Here is a 19,423-nt window from a genome sequence, read left to right on the forward strand (position 1 = left end):
TGAGACCAATGATTGGTGTCGAAACCATGGCCTTAAGTTAATGCCAAAAAGTACAACATCATCCCCTTTGGTAAAAACTTAGTTCCCACTAATTACCACATCCATGGGAGCCAACTGAACACTGAAGGCATTATAAGAGATCTGGGATGCAGGTTGACAGCATCTTCTCCTTTGACCACCACATTGCCACTGTGGTAAGAAAGTCCTATGTTGCACATCTCATTACCAAGGGTTTTGTATCTAGGAAGAAAGAGGTCATTGTCTCTCTCTCTCTCTCTCTCAACTCTTCCCTCATTAGACTAATCATTGAGTATAATGCCCTATTTGGCATGTATCTCACTAGACACCTGCAACAGCTAAAGAGGCCACAGAAGTACTTCACGAAGAGGAACATAGGCATTAAACACGTGTCCGACTGAAAAGACTCCAGCTATTCTCTGTCTCATATCGCCTAGTTAGAGGTGATCTCTGCTTGACTTACAAAGCCATGTCTGACCCAGCTGTGTTAGAAATGCTACATCTAAAGAAATCCCAATCCCTCCGCACTACATGCTCCAGACACTACAACCTCATTACCACAATCAACAGAACATGTTGGAGGGACAGGTTCCTCACCCAAGGACTGCCCATGCTCTGGAATAGACTTCACATACATGTCAAGCAGAGCACCTCGCTGACCTTCTTCAAGAGAAATATTGATGAGTGGATGGACAGGTAATAGAAAGTTCACCCCGGGGATCACTCCAGTGGCTCTACTTGATAGAGGCACTGAAAACTAACATCAGGCGGCATGATTCCAGGGCACTTCTATGGGTTGGGCTTGTAAAGGGTCCAGGGCCATTAGCCTAGTACACAGCTATGAACCTATTAACAAAATTCAGGAATCTCTGTGCCTATATGTTTGGTGTTGTACATGACTCCCATTTGATAGTAGGGTAATTCAATTCACCCATGACTATGATATTGGGTTATATGGTGAGGGTTTAAATACATGGTGTGGCTTTCCTGGGTTATAGATGGAGACCTATAGCTTCCAAGGAAGTGGTATTGTATTTTTCCTCTGGTGGTTTGAACATGGAGAAGTTCAAGTACATCGTCCTGTTTGACCATCCTTGAGGTATATTTATTTTTGGTGTAAATTGAGACACCTCCACCTTTAGTCCCTGTCTGTGTAGTAACTAGTCTAAATGTGCGGAAAGCATTATAACCTTGCACTGTCGGTGTGTTCTCTGTGGCTTTAAACCATGTCTTAGTGACTGCAAAGATATCAGCATTCTCTAGGGTGAAAAGAGCTTCTAGGGGAGTTGAGATTCTTGTTTAGACTCCTAGCATTGAGCAGTAACACTTTTAGATTTTCTTTGTTTTGATTTGCTTTTTGTTGACTTTGTTAAAACTTATGGGGGACTGAAAGATATATACTCACTTCTAATGTTTAGAAGGACACTAAAAGTGGAAAAAAATGAAAAAAGTCCTAAGTAAAATAATTTTTGATCTTACCTATATTTGTATAAAACATTTCATTATATGAATTGCATGTTATATAGTGAAGCATTTTCAGTGATTGTTGTAAGTGATAAAAATACTAAAGCAAACAACTGTTTTTTTCTTTTTTTTAGTTTTAAAAATGTAGGTATTACAGTATAAAAAGAGACCAAAGGCTGAGAAAAACATGCTTAAGTTAATATGGTGTAATATTGAACTGTTGGGGTAGGGTATAGGGTGTAAAAGTTCATTGATTATAATATATGTAGATTTGAAATGTTTTCTCTTACTTTTGCACAGGTGATTAGATTAATGCCCTAGGCGTAATCTAATAACATTTTTTGTGTGTATATGTGCGTCTATGCATGTGGGTGGCTCTAAAAATAACAGAACACTGTGAATGTAATGAAAAGTTTTTCTTTAACAAATAAATGTTCAGTGTGTTTTGAGAAGTCTGCAGCAGTACATTCTCTTTTTATGTTTCCACAGAGATAAGCTGACTATAGCTGCAGGCAATAAATCTTGACAGTACTGGCCGTTGTTTGCTGAGGAAATCATAAAATTAAAAGGATCAAGGGTAAACAGGTTTGTAAAAAATAAAGTTTGAAATTACTAGAAACGAATAACAGCAGCTTTCCTTGTACCTAAATACATCACTGCATTTCTAGAACATATAATTTAATTTTAGTCAAAGATAGCCAGTGCACTTTTTTGTTAAGGCTAAAGGTTAATGTTTTCTGAACGCATACAAGCTGTTTTTTTAAATCTGGGAGAAGAATAAAGATAAGACAAGAACAGACATCAATAAGTATAAGTAGCCGTGTAGGTTGTAACATGGGCCTTAACATGGATAAACATTATTTTAGGTTAGGTAATGCCTGTGGATGCAGCTGTCAATTTAGGAAATTGTTCCTATCAGGAGGGTTAAACATCATTATTTGAATATGTACATAATTTTCTGTGTTTGCTTTAATTTAATTTATTCTGGGGTGTTCTGGGGAAGTGTTTGGTTTGTGTTTCAGGGTTTTCATTAAAACAAAAAGTCTTGTAAAATGTGACATGGGTTTAAATAGGAAGACAAGAAACAACAATGTAAAAGTACAGCCTTTTAGGCAATAGTGTGTGCATGTAACACAAAAGTTGGAAATACACATTCAAAAAAACCTGTCGTATAATAGTAGGGGATAATAATTTATAATCATAATGGCTACACTATCGATATTATCTTAAAATGTAAATGGTCTTACAGGTATAGACAAAAAGAAAGAGTATTGAATTATATTAATAAATGCATATTGCAAATAGCAGTACTGCAGGAAACACACTTGGAAAGAAACGAGTGTGTGTATTTGATAAAAAAGGATTTCAGGATAGATATTTAGCAGAATATCAAGGCCAAAGAAAAAGGGGAGTAATTATTTTAATTGCTAGTGGACCTCCAAATGTGACAGAAGAGAAAAAAGACAATGATGGTGATTTCTGGTAGTAAGGGGCGATTGGTAAAGGAGGAGGATTATGCTGGCATATACTTACATTTCACCAAAAACTGCTATTATGAAGCTTAAGAAAATTTTGGGGAAGATGTGAATTAAGTAGTAAGGGCCCAGAGAGAATTTACATATTATTCCCCAAGGTATAATAACTCAAATAGACTAGATAGAAATTATATTTCACTGGAACATGTGTATTTAATTGCAAGTTGTGGTGCACATCCAGTAACTATTTCAGATCATGCACCAATAAAACCTAAGGTAAAAAAATGCAGGGTAATGAAGTAACAATGAGACACTGGTGCTTTTCCACCTACCTGTCAAAGAGACAGGAATTTAAGGAATGGGTAGTGGAAATTATCCAGGAGTTATTAGGGAAGACAGAAATTGCTTCAGATATTACAGGTAGTGACTGGGGTAAAATGAAAATTGAGTTTAAAAAATAGGGTAGAAATAAAAAAAAGAAAGATATATGGTTAAGACATAATAAGAATTATTTAAAGTATTGCCAAATAAGGGAAATCTCACAGAACAAGAAGATGAGCAGCCACAGAGTGCTAAAGAGAAAATAAGGGAGTATCTGGATAATATGCATGAGTTTAGAAAGATTGCTATTAAAAACTATTATTTGATAATGACACCAGAGCACAACAACTTTTAGCAGAATGTCTTTGGCAACAGAGAGTAGAAAGAGTTTTTGACAAATTTAAGGAGCTTACAACAAGAAAAGAAACCAGAAATTCTATAGCGGTATTGTGACTGTTTTGCAGATTTTATGAAAATTTGTATAAAGCTGAGAAATTTGGAAATCAAGAAAGAGCACAAATGGAAATATTTATGGAAGACTTACTTATTCCAAGATTAGAGACAGATGAGGCTCAACAATCAACAGTTAAGCTAGAAGGAGATGAGATAAAAACAGTGAAGTCTACAGGAAAGTGTCCAGGAACAGATGGTATTCCAGTGGAAGTTAGAAGGGAGGAAAGTGATAAAGATCTGGAAGGTTTTGTTTAACATTATTTTAAAATGAGTGGAAGCACCAACACATTAGAAGAAGGCTTTGGTGGCTATAATACCTAAAGATGGTAAAGACCCAGCTTCATATTGAACCATTTCAATTTTAAACCATGATTATAAAGTGTTTTTTTTCTATATTAGCTAAAACAATAGCACAGGTATTGCCAACATTGATAGATCTGGATCAATGTGGTTTTGTGGAAGGAAAGCAAACATCTGACAACATTAATAGAACAATGATGATCCAGAGGGAAGCAGAATGTGAGAAAATACTGCTATTATGGGTGGGGTCTTGATGCAGCGAAAGTATTCCATAGAGTAAGCTGCGATTTTATGAATCCACTAGTAGAAGCATTTGCCTTCCCTAATACAATAATAAGGTTATTTAGGAGGATACATGAAGGATCGGAGACATGAATTAAAGTGGGAGAGTTCCTCTCTGATAAGTTTTGGCTGAACAGAATAACCAGGCAAGGGTACCCTCTTTCCTCTTTTTTATTTACATAATATTTATAGCTATTGGTAGAGAAAATAAGGGACTCAGAAATTCAAGGATATAATTGGTATGGTGATCCAAAAAGTTGGAAACTTGGCTTTATATACAGTTGATATTATTTTATACCTGATTAATCTAGAAAAAGGTATCTCAGTGTTGTAGAACATTTGAGACAGTTTCGAAGTCTTTTCAGAATATTAAATTAATGAAGACAAAGCAAAGGCTGTAATCATAAATTATACACCCAAGCATGAATTAGTTCAGCAATACCCAAAGACTACCAAACAAAACTTCAGAACTACATTCCTGGATAACCCACTACTCCCCACACACCCTAAACCCTATCCGAAACTTGGCTAAAACCCCATATCCCTAACACTGACATCCTGCCCCACACTATAACATCTACTGTCAAGACAAAGTCACCAGAAAAGGTGGTGTAATTGCAATCATGTATGTTAAGCACCTCAGTTTATCCCCCCCTACCCATGACCCACCCAAATTTACACCCAGCAGAACTGCTTATCTTAAACTCCCACCTTACCCCCCAAAAAAACAATTGCCATTGCAGCTGTCTATATTCCACCAGGAAATAACATTCCTATCCTAGAAGCCATCCTCTCATGGATGTCACTCCATATTCCCGATGAAACCATCCTGTTAGGTGACATTAATATTGACTGGTAAAAGCTATCTGCTACCAGCCCTTCCCTCAACATCAGCCTTTATGGGCTTTATCAACTAATTACTATACCCACTAGCCTCAAGAAAAATAATAACTATAGCTCCACTTTGGATTGGATTCTAACATCTGACCCTAACCTCTGTCAAAACACTACTACCCTACCTGACTCCCTAAACGACCACCTTCCTATCCGAGTACACAGACACTCTTTTCAAGTACCTAAGTTCCATCTCTGTAGGGAATGTTGCAACCTCTCCTCTTTTAATAATGATACCTTCAACAACATGCTCAGTTCCATAAATTGGTCTATTCTGAAATACATCCCCCTAAACAATGCAATCCTATATTTCAATCGTACTTTCCTTGCCATCCTTGACTCTCTGGCACCACTTAGAAAAGTTAAAATCAAAACAACCCACACCCTTTGGCTCTCAAAAGACACCCTCACTCCCATGAAAAAAAGATATTGCATCTGGAAACAATTGATTAAAACAAAATCTGCTTCCCCCTTTACCAACAATATAACGAAATTTGTAACCTTACAAAAAAAGCAAATTAACAAGGATAAGAAAAAATTCTATTATAATGCCCAGTTCACCTGTAACTCCAATACCAAAAAAATTCTGACACTCTGTTAATAAAATCCTATACCCAGGTAACCCTACCACCTCCAACCCCTACCCCGACAAAACTCCCGTCAAAGCCACCACTCTTCTTAACTTTTATTTCATAGAATCTATTCACAAATTAACCAAAATGGTCAAAATCATAATCTCACACATAACATTCTCAGTAATACCAGTAATACCTCTTTAACAATAAGCCCCATCCCAACTTTTTACATAAAATTTCTTCTGCTTAAATTAAAACCATGCTCCCTCTCCTCTGACAACCTCCCTCCCCTCTTTTTTTAAATTTGCTGTTCATTCAATAGCCTACACTGTTTCCATTTTGATTAATAGATCTGTACAGGAATCCACCATATGGAAATCTTTTTACACCATTCCATTACACAAAGGAGGCAATAACAATGAACCATCCAGCTACAGACCTAACGCCATCCTCTTTGCACTATCTAAACTCCTTGAGAAATGCATACATAAACAGCTGCTTAAATATCTAATAGATGAAAACCTCGTAATCCATAATCAACATGGATTCAGACCCCATCACAGTACATCCATTGCTCTTCTGTCCTTTACTCAGACTGTTGCTGAAGCCAGAGGCAAAAATCATGTTTCTTGTCTCTTTCTTGACCTCTCAAAAGCTTTTGATACTGTCTCTCATTCTAAACTTCTTGCTAAACTAACTAACCTCAATGTCTCCCCCTCTACTATTAAATGGTTCTCTAGCTATTTCACTAACAGACAACAGTTAGTGAGATGGCACACCACCTGCTCCTCTTTCTTACCCATTCATACTGGGGTCTCTCAAGGCTCCATTGTTGGCCCTCTACTCTTTAATGTTTTTACCAACCAACTACATACGTCCTGTACAACCTCCACCCTGATACAATATGTGGATGACTCCACTATTATCTCTTGCACTAATAATATTTCCAACCTCCTCTCTATCACTCAAAATACCTTTCTGTCCATAGCAAAATGAATAACTGGCAACCAACTGATACTTAACCTCAAGAAAACCAAACTTCTACTTTTTTTTCCTAAATCCCTCTCCCATCTCAAAACCACCTTCACCATTTCTTCTCTTGATAACACCATTATTCAAGCTGACCCACATACAAAGCTCCACTGCATTATAATGGATGACCAATTGAAATCTGATATCAATATGCACTATATCAAAAATACCAATCAGAAACTCTGCTTACTTTAAAGACAAAAAATATCCAGCCCCCGATTCAGAACAAACTCTAGCTCAAGCTTTCCTCACTCCTTGTCTACTATACGTCGCTCCTATTTTTACTCATCTACAGTCCACCCTTTTAGCTAAACTCTGTCAAACCTATTACAGTGTTGCAAGATTTGCCACTAACCGACCTTACTAATCACATTTTTAAAAACAACTTCACTGACTGGATTTCCCCTAACACCTGCTTCTCTCCGAGTTGCAACTAACAAATTTCTTACTTTCTAAACCCTTAGTCAGTCCTTCTCTCTCCTCCCTAATTTCTCTTTACAGCCCATCCAACACTCTCCACAGCTTAGACCAGACCTACTTGACACCAGAAACACAACAAAAATATTGGCAAACCTCTTTACAAAAACAGTGTGTCCCAGGTTTGGAACAAGCTTCCCCCAACATCCAAACCATTACTAGCACACAGCTCTTTAAATCTGAACTCAAAAATTTCATCTTAAATGCCAGCACCTACCATTGCCTAGATCCTACTTAATCCCCCCACTCCCTCCACCTAATACCTCTTTGCTATCTAATATTGCTACCTAAACTGTCTTCATTGACTCCTCTCTGACATTTATGACTTTCATTCCACTTGTCTGCACTCTGAAGATCAATACCAATTATACTTGTTTTTCACCTACATGCCTCTTTTATATAATATCAAGCTAATACTAATGTGTAACCTAAATTGTGTATACTCATTTAGTTCTCATGTAGTCCTGCCTATAATTACTATAGTACATTGTTCCTATAGTGTATAAATGGGCCACTGGCTGAGATGGGCGAACTAGGTTAACAAATGACAAATAAATAAATAAATAAATTAATAAATATGTGATGAAAGGAGATACTGCCAGCACAGCTAGCTGGAAGTTTGTAATAATGAATATCAAACTAATTTACACAAGATACTGGTGTTACAAATGTATTAGAATTGTATGTCATGTGTATATCAATCTGCTTTGTACAGATGTTTGTGTTGAAAAGGTATATGTAAAATACTTGTGTTTAAAATAGATCCACAGTGTGCTCTGCTGGCAGAGAACAGAAAGGTACATGCATTATTGTAACTGTTTAAATGTATATGCTTAACAGAGCAAATTGGAGGGTTAACCTCAGTCCAGCAAACTTTAGAAAAATGTCTGAAATTAAATTACTTTATAAGCTATGCAATAAAGAGGCTATCTCTTACGTTTTCAGTATGGCTAGAGACACAAAGTATGTAATAGGGAGCTTTCTGTATTCTCCTTGGAGTGAACTAATTGCTACTTTTGAAGCATGAGGAAATACGTTTTTTTTTTATAAAATTTAGCATCTGCCAAAGATCTGAGCAAAAGCCCTTGTCTGTATATTTTTACAGGTAGATGCTAAATGCTGCTAGCTTCTAGCAATGAGGGGTTTGGCCTGAGAACTATAATCAGATGACTAGAAATTATGTCATTTTGCAAGCTAGCCCAGTAGTAATATTTTAGATATTTTTTGAGAAGTCTCTTAGTGAGACAGGGCATTCTGCATTCTGTCTTGACCTGACAAGAACCATTCACCACATCTGCCTTGCTCTAATAGTAAGTTACTAGGGAACAGTATAATTCTCTTAGATTCAGTTAGGAATATAATGGTTAATTAAGATATTTTTTTCTTTATTTGTGTGAGCCTGTACTGCAATGTTATTTTAAATATTTCCTGTGGTTTTGAACTCTGATGTCACTGTGAATATATATTTAGTATTGTTTTGTTATTTTATTATTAAATAAATTTAAACATTTCATTGTGGCTGATGTGTGTAGAAATATTTAAGTTTTGAGAGTACTTGCATATTTATTTGGTAACACTGTGTTGCCACTCCTAATAGCCTTGCTCTTAGTCAAACTACCATTTGTATTAATATCAATATCACTCTGTATACTGGGTACCCTTGGAAGAGCCTTAAGGTAGCTGGCAGGAGCGATTGATGGTAGTGAAAACTACCTTATAGTCTGGGCAGAAGGGGGCATAGCTACTAAACTTGTGCCAACCTTTCGTGCATGTGTGTGTGTGTGTGTGTGTGTGTGTGTGTGTGTGTGTGTGTATGTGTGTATGTGTAAATCAAACCTCAAAGAGTTTGTGTGTCAGGTACTTGTGGAGGGACACAAAGCACTGGTGGACAGAGAGGGTGTTGGAGGTCTTGGCTTGTTCACTCAGCTGAGATCTCAACTCTATAGCTATTCCAGTGTGGAGACTTATTGGGGATCTCGAGGAAGAGGGAGAAACCAGCCCCAGACTGACTGTGGTCTATGTGTGCTCTTAAGGGAAATTGCACTTGATGTAGAGAGCTGCATCTGGAAATACTGTGTGTGTACCTGTTATCCTCGCAGTGAACCTTCTGCACAGGTGCCAGTGTTGAGCATTGAGGCTCCTTGATTACTGGTCCAGTGGTGGGTCATCACAATATAAAATAAATATTATGGGGAAATGATTAGATGAAGTATTTAGGTGTATGGATTAAAAAAGCTTCTGTTATGGCAGCTAAGGAAATGTGGGAAGATAATAAACAAAAGAAAATACAAAACTGAGAAACTGTAAGCTCTTGTTTATGGATATGAACAGTAAGATACAAGCAATGAACATGTTTTTCATTTCTTTTAGTTTTATATACAGGTCAGGCATATTTATTTCAACAAGAGAAGTTGTGGGCAACAATTAATACAGAGTTAAAGGAATTTCTCTGAGAGGGGAAGAAGACAAGACTTATGTGGGATAAGCCTGTCCTTCCACTAGAACAAGGTGGTTTTGGTTTGCATGATTTGAAGGAATATTGTAGAGCCAAGCAGACTGCAAAGAACTTTTCCTCATGTAGATAGCAATGTTGGAGGCATGATGAGGAAGAATGAAATAACCGGGAACATATATTTTGGGAGTTTAATGAGTTGGCAGATTTTAAAAATTCCTACAGAGTACTCTGTCAAAAATAGTGAGTAAATTACATTAGAAATAAATGGAAATTGTGGGTATAATGCTCAGGAAGAAGAGAGAGGTTTAAGTGAAGGCAGGAATTGAGCGATTTACATAAAGTTGGATTGATGATAGTTATAAAAATAATGAATTTGATGTATAATTTATGTAACTTGTAACATGTTAATATGGTTTGTTTTCTTTTATATCAATGTATGTTTGCCTGTGTCTTCAGAATTAATTTAATAAAGGTGTTAAAAATAATTATTTAAAAAAATACTTTATTTAACAGTATCATTACAAAAGACAAAATGACACAGAACATGCTCAACACTGAATCTCTCCTTTTTACTGTAATCCTAACCCACAAACATGTGCACATATACACCGACTGCTGTAACATGTCATACATCTTCACTATCACTTTTTGATTCAAGCATTCTTTTGCTTGCTCACTTCAACTCATCTATATAAAACTAAATTCAGCCATGTGTGATTCACACAAGTGAACATTCACTCATTTATGCATTCTTTCTGTTTTACATCCACAAAAAAACTTTTCAACCAAATGAGTGTTCAGTCTTTTCAGTTACAGCCATTATATATGCGTAGTTGCACTAGCTGCTGCTGAATGAGCTTGGGTTAACACATGAAATGGCAACTAAAACCTATAGAATCACAATTCATCAACAATAGGAGGGCACCAAAACATGGGCCTGCTCAATTGTAGGAGTAAGAATTGTGATTATGTGTGATGATCAAATTTGCTAACCACGACAGAAGACTTACCCACATGACCTTTTTCAGACTCAGACCAGGAGCATTGTCTGATTAAATGACTTGCTTATAGTCATAGTGAACAAATATAAGTAGAAGGAATCAGTCTCTGTACCTTTGCTTAGAGGAAGTAACTCATTAACAGTTTAGAACCTTAATCATCTGAGCTAGCTGCCACACTGTTATGTATGTGTTAATACCACCCTACAAAAACATAGTTGTGCTGAAATTAACTAACATTGAAAATACAAAAAAATATCAAAAATATCAAAACTACGCTTTTCTTTTGCATTCAGTAAACTTAATACAAACTAAATTCTAACAGTACCTTCAGGCATACTTTGAATACAGACACTGTTAGAAAAAATAAAATTTCTTAAGGTAATGTGTAGGGTTGGGGTTAGGGGCATTATCAGGAGTTTGATTAGCACACGTGTTGACCACTGCTTAACTATGTCATAATTACAAATTTTGAGTCTGTACGTTCAGTATTGTGGTGGTATCAATAAGTGCTAGTTTGGAAAATATGACTTTAACAATGTTTATTTAGTCAGTCAGTAGGTAGTGTGAACCTTGGCTCTAGATGATTGTTACTGTTGAAGTGACACTCTTACCCCATGTGGAAAAATGTGAAAAAGGGGTTGTGGATGGAAGGATTTAGTTAGTGTTTAACTGCATATGGTTTATTCAGTTGTAATAGAACCATTAAAGCTATAAAGAATAATAAAACATCTGACATAAATGAGTTATTGAAAATGCAGAATCACTTAAAATGAAGATGATACTTAACATGTGTCAGTTTTGTACGGAGCCCAATGCAATTCCCTTGTTGTGAAAAAACAACTCATTGGCATCGCCTTTGTTCAAGATTAGTCCTTTTCCTCCTCAACCTCAGCAGTAGTTTAGAAGTGAATGTGTTTGAGGGCATGGCCCTTACATTGTTGAATCTCCTTCAAAACATTCAGTTTCAATCAGCCCTATAAGATAATCTCAGTAATTATCATCTCAATGAGATAAGCTTTTGGTGAGATAAAATGAATCCCATTTTACATATAAGTAGATTCATTGGTAGTTACTAGGCATACGGTCCACGAGAAATTTAGGAGACTAGCCCAATTTACCAGTTACCCCAAATGTACTATCTGCTCACATTATTTGCTCAAGGTTACACATTAGGCAAATGAATTCTAAGGGAATCAAGGCCTGGACCACAAGAAGTAGCTTGTTAACAATGTATAGCCTTAATCCTGTTTGCTAACTGCTAGACTAATAGCTCTAGTAGGACACAAACCCACAACCCTTGAATGCCTTTTACTGTTTACCTAGAAGTCTAAAGTGCTATCCATCGAATCTCAGATCATTCCACTATTCTGGTTGGCATGCATTAAATAAATAAATAAAATATTCTAGGTGATTTCCCATGCAAAAAGCAGTAGTGAAAAAGAAGCTCTCCATGATGGCCTGGCTAAGATAGTAATTCAGAGTAATATACAAAATGAAATGTCTGTGCAAAGAACACTGCATTCTGAAATGCTGATATGGGAATTCCCAGTAGACCAGTGGTGTGGTCCAGTGCTTGTTGTGTGTATTTGTCTCTGTGTTTGATATGTATATCTTACTGCCTGTCTATTCTACTTTTTCCTTGTGAATTATGTTCACCTGGGAAGTACCTGCAAATGGTCAGCTGTGATCACTGTATTACTTTGTGAAACAAATGCAAAATTAAGTAAAATAATTCCCAGATATTATAATCCACCAGGAAGACTCCCATTAGTAGCAATAATGATTCAAGTGATGTGATGAACAAGTTTTAATTTTTCATGGCAGGACAAAACCAGCATTCCTCTGATCCTATGATTTCGAAAAACTCAAAATACTCTTCTACTGCAATTGCAAGGACAGTTAAGTATCTGCTGCTGAGGTGTTTTCTCTTTGTGGATGGTAATTTGGTGGTAAAAGTCCCCACTTATTTACTGTTAAGTTCCCTGTTAGTAGTGGGGTAATTCAAGACACTGAGGGGCTGATTATGAAAATCTAGGTTATTGTCATTGTCATATTTCTAATGGTCAAGTAACACTCAGCAAAGTGCACTCTCATTGATCACGTGTGTGTGTGCTTGTTATCCATATATTTATCGAGAGTGTACACGTGTAGGATGTGTTGGAAAGTGGCATCTGTCTTTTATAGTAGCTGTTTATTGCTGTATACATGAGATGCTAGGTTGTTATGTGATTATGACTGTATTGATGAGTGGGCTTGTGTGTGTGCTCTAGGGCTTGAGAGGAGGGTTGCATACACACAAGATCATAGTGCACAGTTTGTTATTTGTGGTATAATTGTGTGTGTTTGTGTATGTGAGTTGGTGTATGGTAAGAATTTGTGTGTGGGTTTACTGTGTGTTTGTGGTGCTGTGCTTGTGGTGTGTACATTTGAGTGATGTGGAATATTACTGCGGACAGGAAGAGACATAACTAGCAGAAATTATTTACGTCTACAGGGGTCATTGAGACAGCATCTGAAGTACGGCAGGAGGTTCTTGTGAGTGTCACTTCATGAGCATTAAAATAGAATAGAGACGTTTAGGAGAAAAATGAAGCATTATGGAGTTCACATTGGAAACCACAAGAAAGAGATTAAATGAACTTCATATGCATGCTCCTGAAGAAAGGGAAGTGGGAACAGAGCTATGAAAGAAACTTTAAGTACTCAAAGAAAACCAAAGTAGTCCAAGAAAGTAATAATTCAGGGATGCTTGATAACAGGAAAGCTGAAACTGAAATGTGTAACTATGGTGATGCTAAGGGTGTAGCCACCCCGGACACAAGGTATTTAGGGGGAGTAATCAGCAGATGTTAATTTGTCGGTAGTGTACAAGCACTCACTTCCTTGCTGGTGTGGAAACGAATTCCAATACTGCTTTACAGGAAGCACTATGTATGTTGTATAATTTGTAGCAAGCAGTTTGCTACCTTTTTTTAAAAAGTGAAGACCTTTTTTTGAGGAGTGAATAAGCAGACATGACTCTCCTTAGGTGAGGATTGCAACATCGGGGAACAGACATTTTATTTTTTTTTTTCTTTTCAACTTAGGGCACTAGATAAGGGAATGGCACAGTGCATTAGATCAGCAACCATGGCTCTACTCAAACTAAAGTGTAGATAGCTCAAGGGTGGTATGAGAAATCGTTATGTCACAGAGAAGCTGTTGAGTTACCAAATAGCCTTCTGAAGGAGTAGCTGTGAAAAAACTGTGAGAATCCAAGAATGTATATGAAAGACATATTATAAACATTTATATTGTATTATATTCCACTTATGGCAGAATGAGATAAGTCTGACTAGTCTTTCCTTTAAGTGTGTGTATATGTATATATATATATGTATATATATATATATATATATATATATATATATATATATATATATATATAGAGTAAAAATTATAATAAATTATAATGACATCACAATAAAGAATGAAAGTTACATGTAAAAGTCATAAGTATAATTCCTGGATTTTTTTTCTCATGAAAACGTAATTTAATTGTTTGGAATGTATATGAAAGACATATAAACATTTATATTGTATTATATTCCACTTATGGCAGAATGAGATAAGTCTGACTAGTCTTTCCTTTAAGTGTATATATATATATATAGAATAAAAATTATAATAAATTATAATGACATCACAATAAAGAATGAAAGTTACATGTAAAAGTCATAAGTATAATTCCTGGATTTTTTTCTCATGAAAACGTAATTTAATTGTTTGGAAACTGTAAGCCAATGTCCCTACATAGTGTAAAAGTCAACAAACAGTAAGGTATCATCTTAGAATCCGTTTGTAAAGTAATGATATTGCCTAAGCAATGGTAGGACAAGTGTGGTGGGGTACAGACTGTGATGTGGCAGGTGAGTAGGAGTAGCTCATTTGGCAAAATATGGTTGTGCAGTTTGTGTTTTCCTATTTTTGGCAAACTAACTGAGGTGTACCATCCTTTGCCTGTTCATTGCAAGACTGGGCTGGGGTGGAGGTCTGTATCCCTGAGATGCAGTAACTGCAGTGTTGATCAGATTAGTAGTAAAAGTATAGGAGGAGCAAACCTCCTGCAAGTGAGGTGTGGGAGACTTTGCCACTTCCCCACCACCAGCACAAAAATATGACTTTAAACATTCTTACAATCTCTGGTTCTTTTGGCAGTGTAAAAGGTACCCTAGATCTGCAGTGGACTACAGTCTCTGCTAAAGTGAGCTGACAATTGGTAACAGAATCCATTCCTTAATGCAACAGTATGAAGATGGCTATGAGTTGGTAGTATCCTGTTTGTAAGGTAAGAACACTCCTGGCTAGTATGTGCTATAATGGTAAGAGCACTCCTGGCTAGTATGTGCTATAATGGGTAATAACTACTACTATGTTGGATACCACTTTGTTATCAATTGAGTGATGATACATTTCTATAAAACATCAGTATGAGTCTAGGCTATAATGTAACAAAACTCAAACCATTCTGTAAGGTAATGATCCACATTCAAGCTCAGAGTCATAATAATAATAATAATAATGTCAGAGAGTCATTTGCTAGTAGGGTACTCTAAATACAGAGCTTAAATTGAGAGGGCTTGACTTTAACTTGTACAAGGAAGGCTGCATAGCTAAAGAATGAATTCACACTATGTCTCTGGTCCTCTTACCTGGTACCCTCTTCTGTAGTTGCTGCTGCTCTTGGTCCATTTTGTCCAGGTTGTCCAGCAAGCCATCGATCTGTGTTTTGATCTGAGTCAGCTCTGTTTTGATCAGCTGCAGTTCATCAGGTTTCACTGGAATGAAAATGACATGACAGTTTATAAATGTCTGGACATCCTGTACCATATTTGGTTCAATCAGTCCCTGATGAGACTCTCACTTTGACAATAAGTAGGTACTGCCTTCACAATCGCAATCTTCAGTTGTTTCTCAGTTTGAGGTAATACACAAGAAAATTCTGTTATCATCCCACTATCTTCCCATTACTTTGTGCAGATAAGGACTCATTCTGAAGCTCACTGCTTCTGAATTTGTGAAATAGGAATTCTGGGTAAATGCAGTGTAAATTAATTCTGATTTTTATAAATTAGCTAAAAATTTGAACAGATTTGGCCAGAGGATGCTAGCCACAGTGAGGATATTTTTCTCCTACCCACTGTTACAATTATCCCCACAGTTAATTATAATAAGTAGTAGATGTGTGGATTGCATGTCCCCCTGTATGAGAAGAGGAAGATGGAATACCCCTGTAGGGGACACAAAGTGATGTTAAACATTTGAAAGAACATTTCTCTGATTTTATATGACTTGTCCATTTGGAAAGGAGTTTGGCTGAACAACCTAGACTGATAATTTTTTTTAAACTGAATTATCCTTTGCGATGCCTCCTTTCCCTAACTTCCACAGAAGTAGAAAGCTGAGCAGGGCTGGTGGCATAGAGGGATAAAGCCCTGACCATTGCCAAGACAGCTGAAGACTAATTAGCAGCTCATGTGCTTGATGGAGTTGTCAGGAGAGGATGGCCATGTCTGTCCTGGGAGGGAGGCACAGGCTGAGGCTGTCCATTGTTTCAGTCTGTTGGAGGAAGGGTGGCATTGCAAGAGGTGGCCTTGGAGGTGAGAATTTAGCAGTTAAGCCACTTCAGCAATAGTTCTTATTGCACAGGAGATTGCACTTACATCAGGAAGGGCCTTTTTTTAATAAAGAAAAAACATCTATATTAAATTATAGGTTCATTGATTAGTACAAGGCTAACTGCCCTTGTGGGCCATTTTTAGAATAGCCAATTACCCCATGACAGAATTAAACCGTGCACCTTGTGTCTGCAAGGTAAACACCTTAACCATTATGCTAACCTCCCCACATAGGCAATCATACATTTATATAAATGAAAACAAACCATATTGACATACTTTTAGTTGCAAACATTACACATCACTTATAACCAATCCAGTCATTGTCAGTGAAACATTAAATAGTTCAATCAAATCCTACCTTCTTTTAAACCCCATTCCTGGCCTGCATGTGTTGTTCCCACAATTTTCTTTTTTTTTAATATAATTTGCTCCTACCCTTTTCTAAATATTCCATTTCCAGTTGTCATATCTCTGTTACTATATTCAGTACTTCTAGTACAGTTGGTTTAGACTTTGATTTCCATTTTGTAGTAATTGCTTTTTTAGCAGCCACCATAACTAGACTCAACAAGGCATTACTATGTCTAGGCAATTCCGATTCTGTATCATAGCTCAAAAAAATATTTCCTTAAGTCATACCAATTTGCTCACCTAATATTTCTGATAGAATAGTCTTCAGGGATTTTTTAGTCTGCCAACTCATTACACTTCCAGACAATATATTCCCAATTACATCTTTCTTCCTCATCATACCTCCAACATTTGCTATCTACATGAAAAATTATTTGGAGTCTACATTTCTAACAGCAGCTTCTCTTCTAGATTCCACTAAAAACTCTACCACTGCTGGTCTTTCACTTAGGATACCCCCATTTATTTCTCTTTGCCTATACTCTGATATCAGTCCTTGATAGGGAAGACAGTCTCTAGCCTGCAGTCCTAATAAATTCTTGGCAACTTCCCATTCTATTACCTTTCCCCTCTCTAATTATTTGCTCCCAGTAGCTTAGTTCTTTTTCCAATTTTCTCTAATAAATTTCAGCCCCTTCATGCCTATTTTCTGTATCTCTAATTACAGTCATCCCTATCAGCAGAATTTCCTTTCTCCATATGTTGGTTTAGTTCTTAGAATACTTTCTGCTGCTTTACGAATATAATATTCTGTAAGGTTATTGTTATTCTACTCAAGGATCTGCATCCAAAATTCCAGTCTCTCTCCTTGTTTCTTGAGCTTCCCCCTCTTTCATAATCATCTCTTTCCACTTTGAATTACATGTTTCTGCTTGTGCTATGTATAAGAGCCAATATTGTGTAGCTTTGAAATACCCCTTCAAATTGGGTAATCCCAGACTGCCTTGTTCTTTTGGAAGATTCAGCTTGTCCCACTTGACTCTTGCCATCTACCTTTGCCAAATAAAATCCTTCAGCTCTCTATTAATTGCTATCCACAACTTCTCCTGTGGTTGATAAAAATATTCCTGACCTGTGTATAAAACTAAATGGACTAAAAACCTTTAACTGCTTACATCTTGCTACTCGCATCCATAAAACTGAGCTTACAATTTCTCAGTTTTTGTATTATCTTTTGTTTAGTCTCTTCCCACATATCCTTAGCTGCCACACCAGAATCTTTTTTAATCCATACCCATAAGTGCTTCATTTTATTATGTCCCCATAAATATGAATATTGCTGAACTAATTCATGTGTGAATACATTATTTACAGCTATTGCCTTTGTATTAGATTCATTAATTTTGTATCCTGAAAAGATTTGAAACTGTCTCAAAATGTTCCACAACACTGAAACGTCCTTTTCTGGTTTTATTAGATATAAAATAATTTCATCTGCAAATAGACCCAGCTTTTCTTGACTACCATGCCACTTATATCCTTGAATTTCTGAGTCCTTTATTTTCCTTGCCAATGGTTCTAAATGTAATGCAAATAACACAAGGGTAAGAGGACACCCCTGCCTGGTTCCTCTGCTCAAACAGAAAATATTAGACAGAAAACCACCCACTTTCATTTGCACTTCCAATTCCTCACATATCTTCCTAATCATCCTTATAATTTTATCAGGGAATGCAAATGCTAACATTGTCCTTCTCATAAACCCTCAGCTTATTCTGTCAAATGCTTTCTCTGCATCAAGACCTACCAACAACAATGGTATTTTTTACATTCTTCTTCCTACTGGATCATCAGTTTTCTGTTAATGTAGTCAAATATTTGCCTCCCCTCCACAAAACCTCATTGATCCATATATGCCAATGTTGGTATCACCTTTGCAATTCCTTTAGCCATTGTAGACATAAACAAGTTATAATTATGGTTTGGTATTGAAATGGGCCTGTATGAAGCTGGATCTTATGGATCTTTACCCTCTTTAGGTATTACAGCCACCACCACTTTCTTCCAGGATGGTGGTGCTTCTCCTCCTCTTAAAATACTGTTAAAGAAAACCTTCCAGATCTTTATCAGTTTTTTCCCTCCTAGCTTTCAAACTTCCACAGGAATGGGGACTTTCCTGTGGAATGGTTATATATCACCATGTTTGTCTCATCTCCTCCTATCCTGTTAGTAATTGAGCCTCATCTACCTCTAACCTTGACATATTTAATTCTTCTATAAACATTTCCATTTCTACCTTTTCTTGATTCACATATTTCACTGCTTTATATAGACTTTCCTAAAAAAATTGAAACATTTCTAGTACCTCTGCAGGATCTCTCATTATCTTTCTTGTTATAGGACATTTAAGCTTGGCAATAACCCTTTCTACGTTCTGTTGCCTGAGTCATTGTGCTCTGGAGTTATTAACAGAAAACAGTTGCTTAAAAGCAATCTTTCTAAACTCATGCATATTATCGAGGTAATCCCTTATTTTCTGTTTAGCATTCTGCAATAGCCCCTGTTCTTGTTCTGTGAGATTCCACCCTATTCTGCAGTACTTTATCCTTTGTCAGTCTCTCTAAATAATTTTTGTTACTTCTTAACCATATCTCACTTTCTTTCA

At 36.6% G+C, this 19,423-nt stretch overlaps 1 protein-coding gene across 3 annotated transcripts in view; it reads right to left on the reverse strand.

Moving 5' to 3' along the window:
* LOC122809662 (RNA-binding Raly-like protein) overlaps nucleotides 1-19,423 on the reverse strand; it is a 904,169-nt gene that overhangs the window by 131,729 nt on the left and 753,017 nt on the right. For all 3 annotated transcript variants that reach the window (XM_044081323.1, XM_044081321.1, XM_044081322.1), the window contains exon 5: nucleotides 15,439-15,564. In XM_044081323.1, the coding sequence (XP_043937258.1) occupies nucleotides 15,439-15,564 (126 nt within the window). The remainder of the gene's footprint in view (nucleotides 1-15,438; nucleotides 15,565-19,423) is intronic.

Source organism: Protopterus annectens, chromosome 8.part0 (assembly GCF_019279795.1).
Source record: "Protopterus annectens isolate FY-2018-M chromosome 8.part0, PAN1.0, whole genome shotgun sequence".
NCBI lineage: Eukaryota > Metazoa > Chordata > Ceratodontiformes > Protopteridae > Protopterus > Protopterus annectens.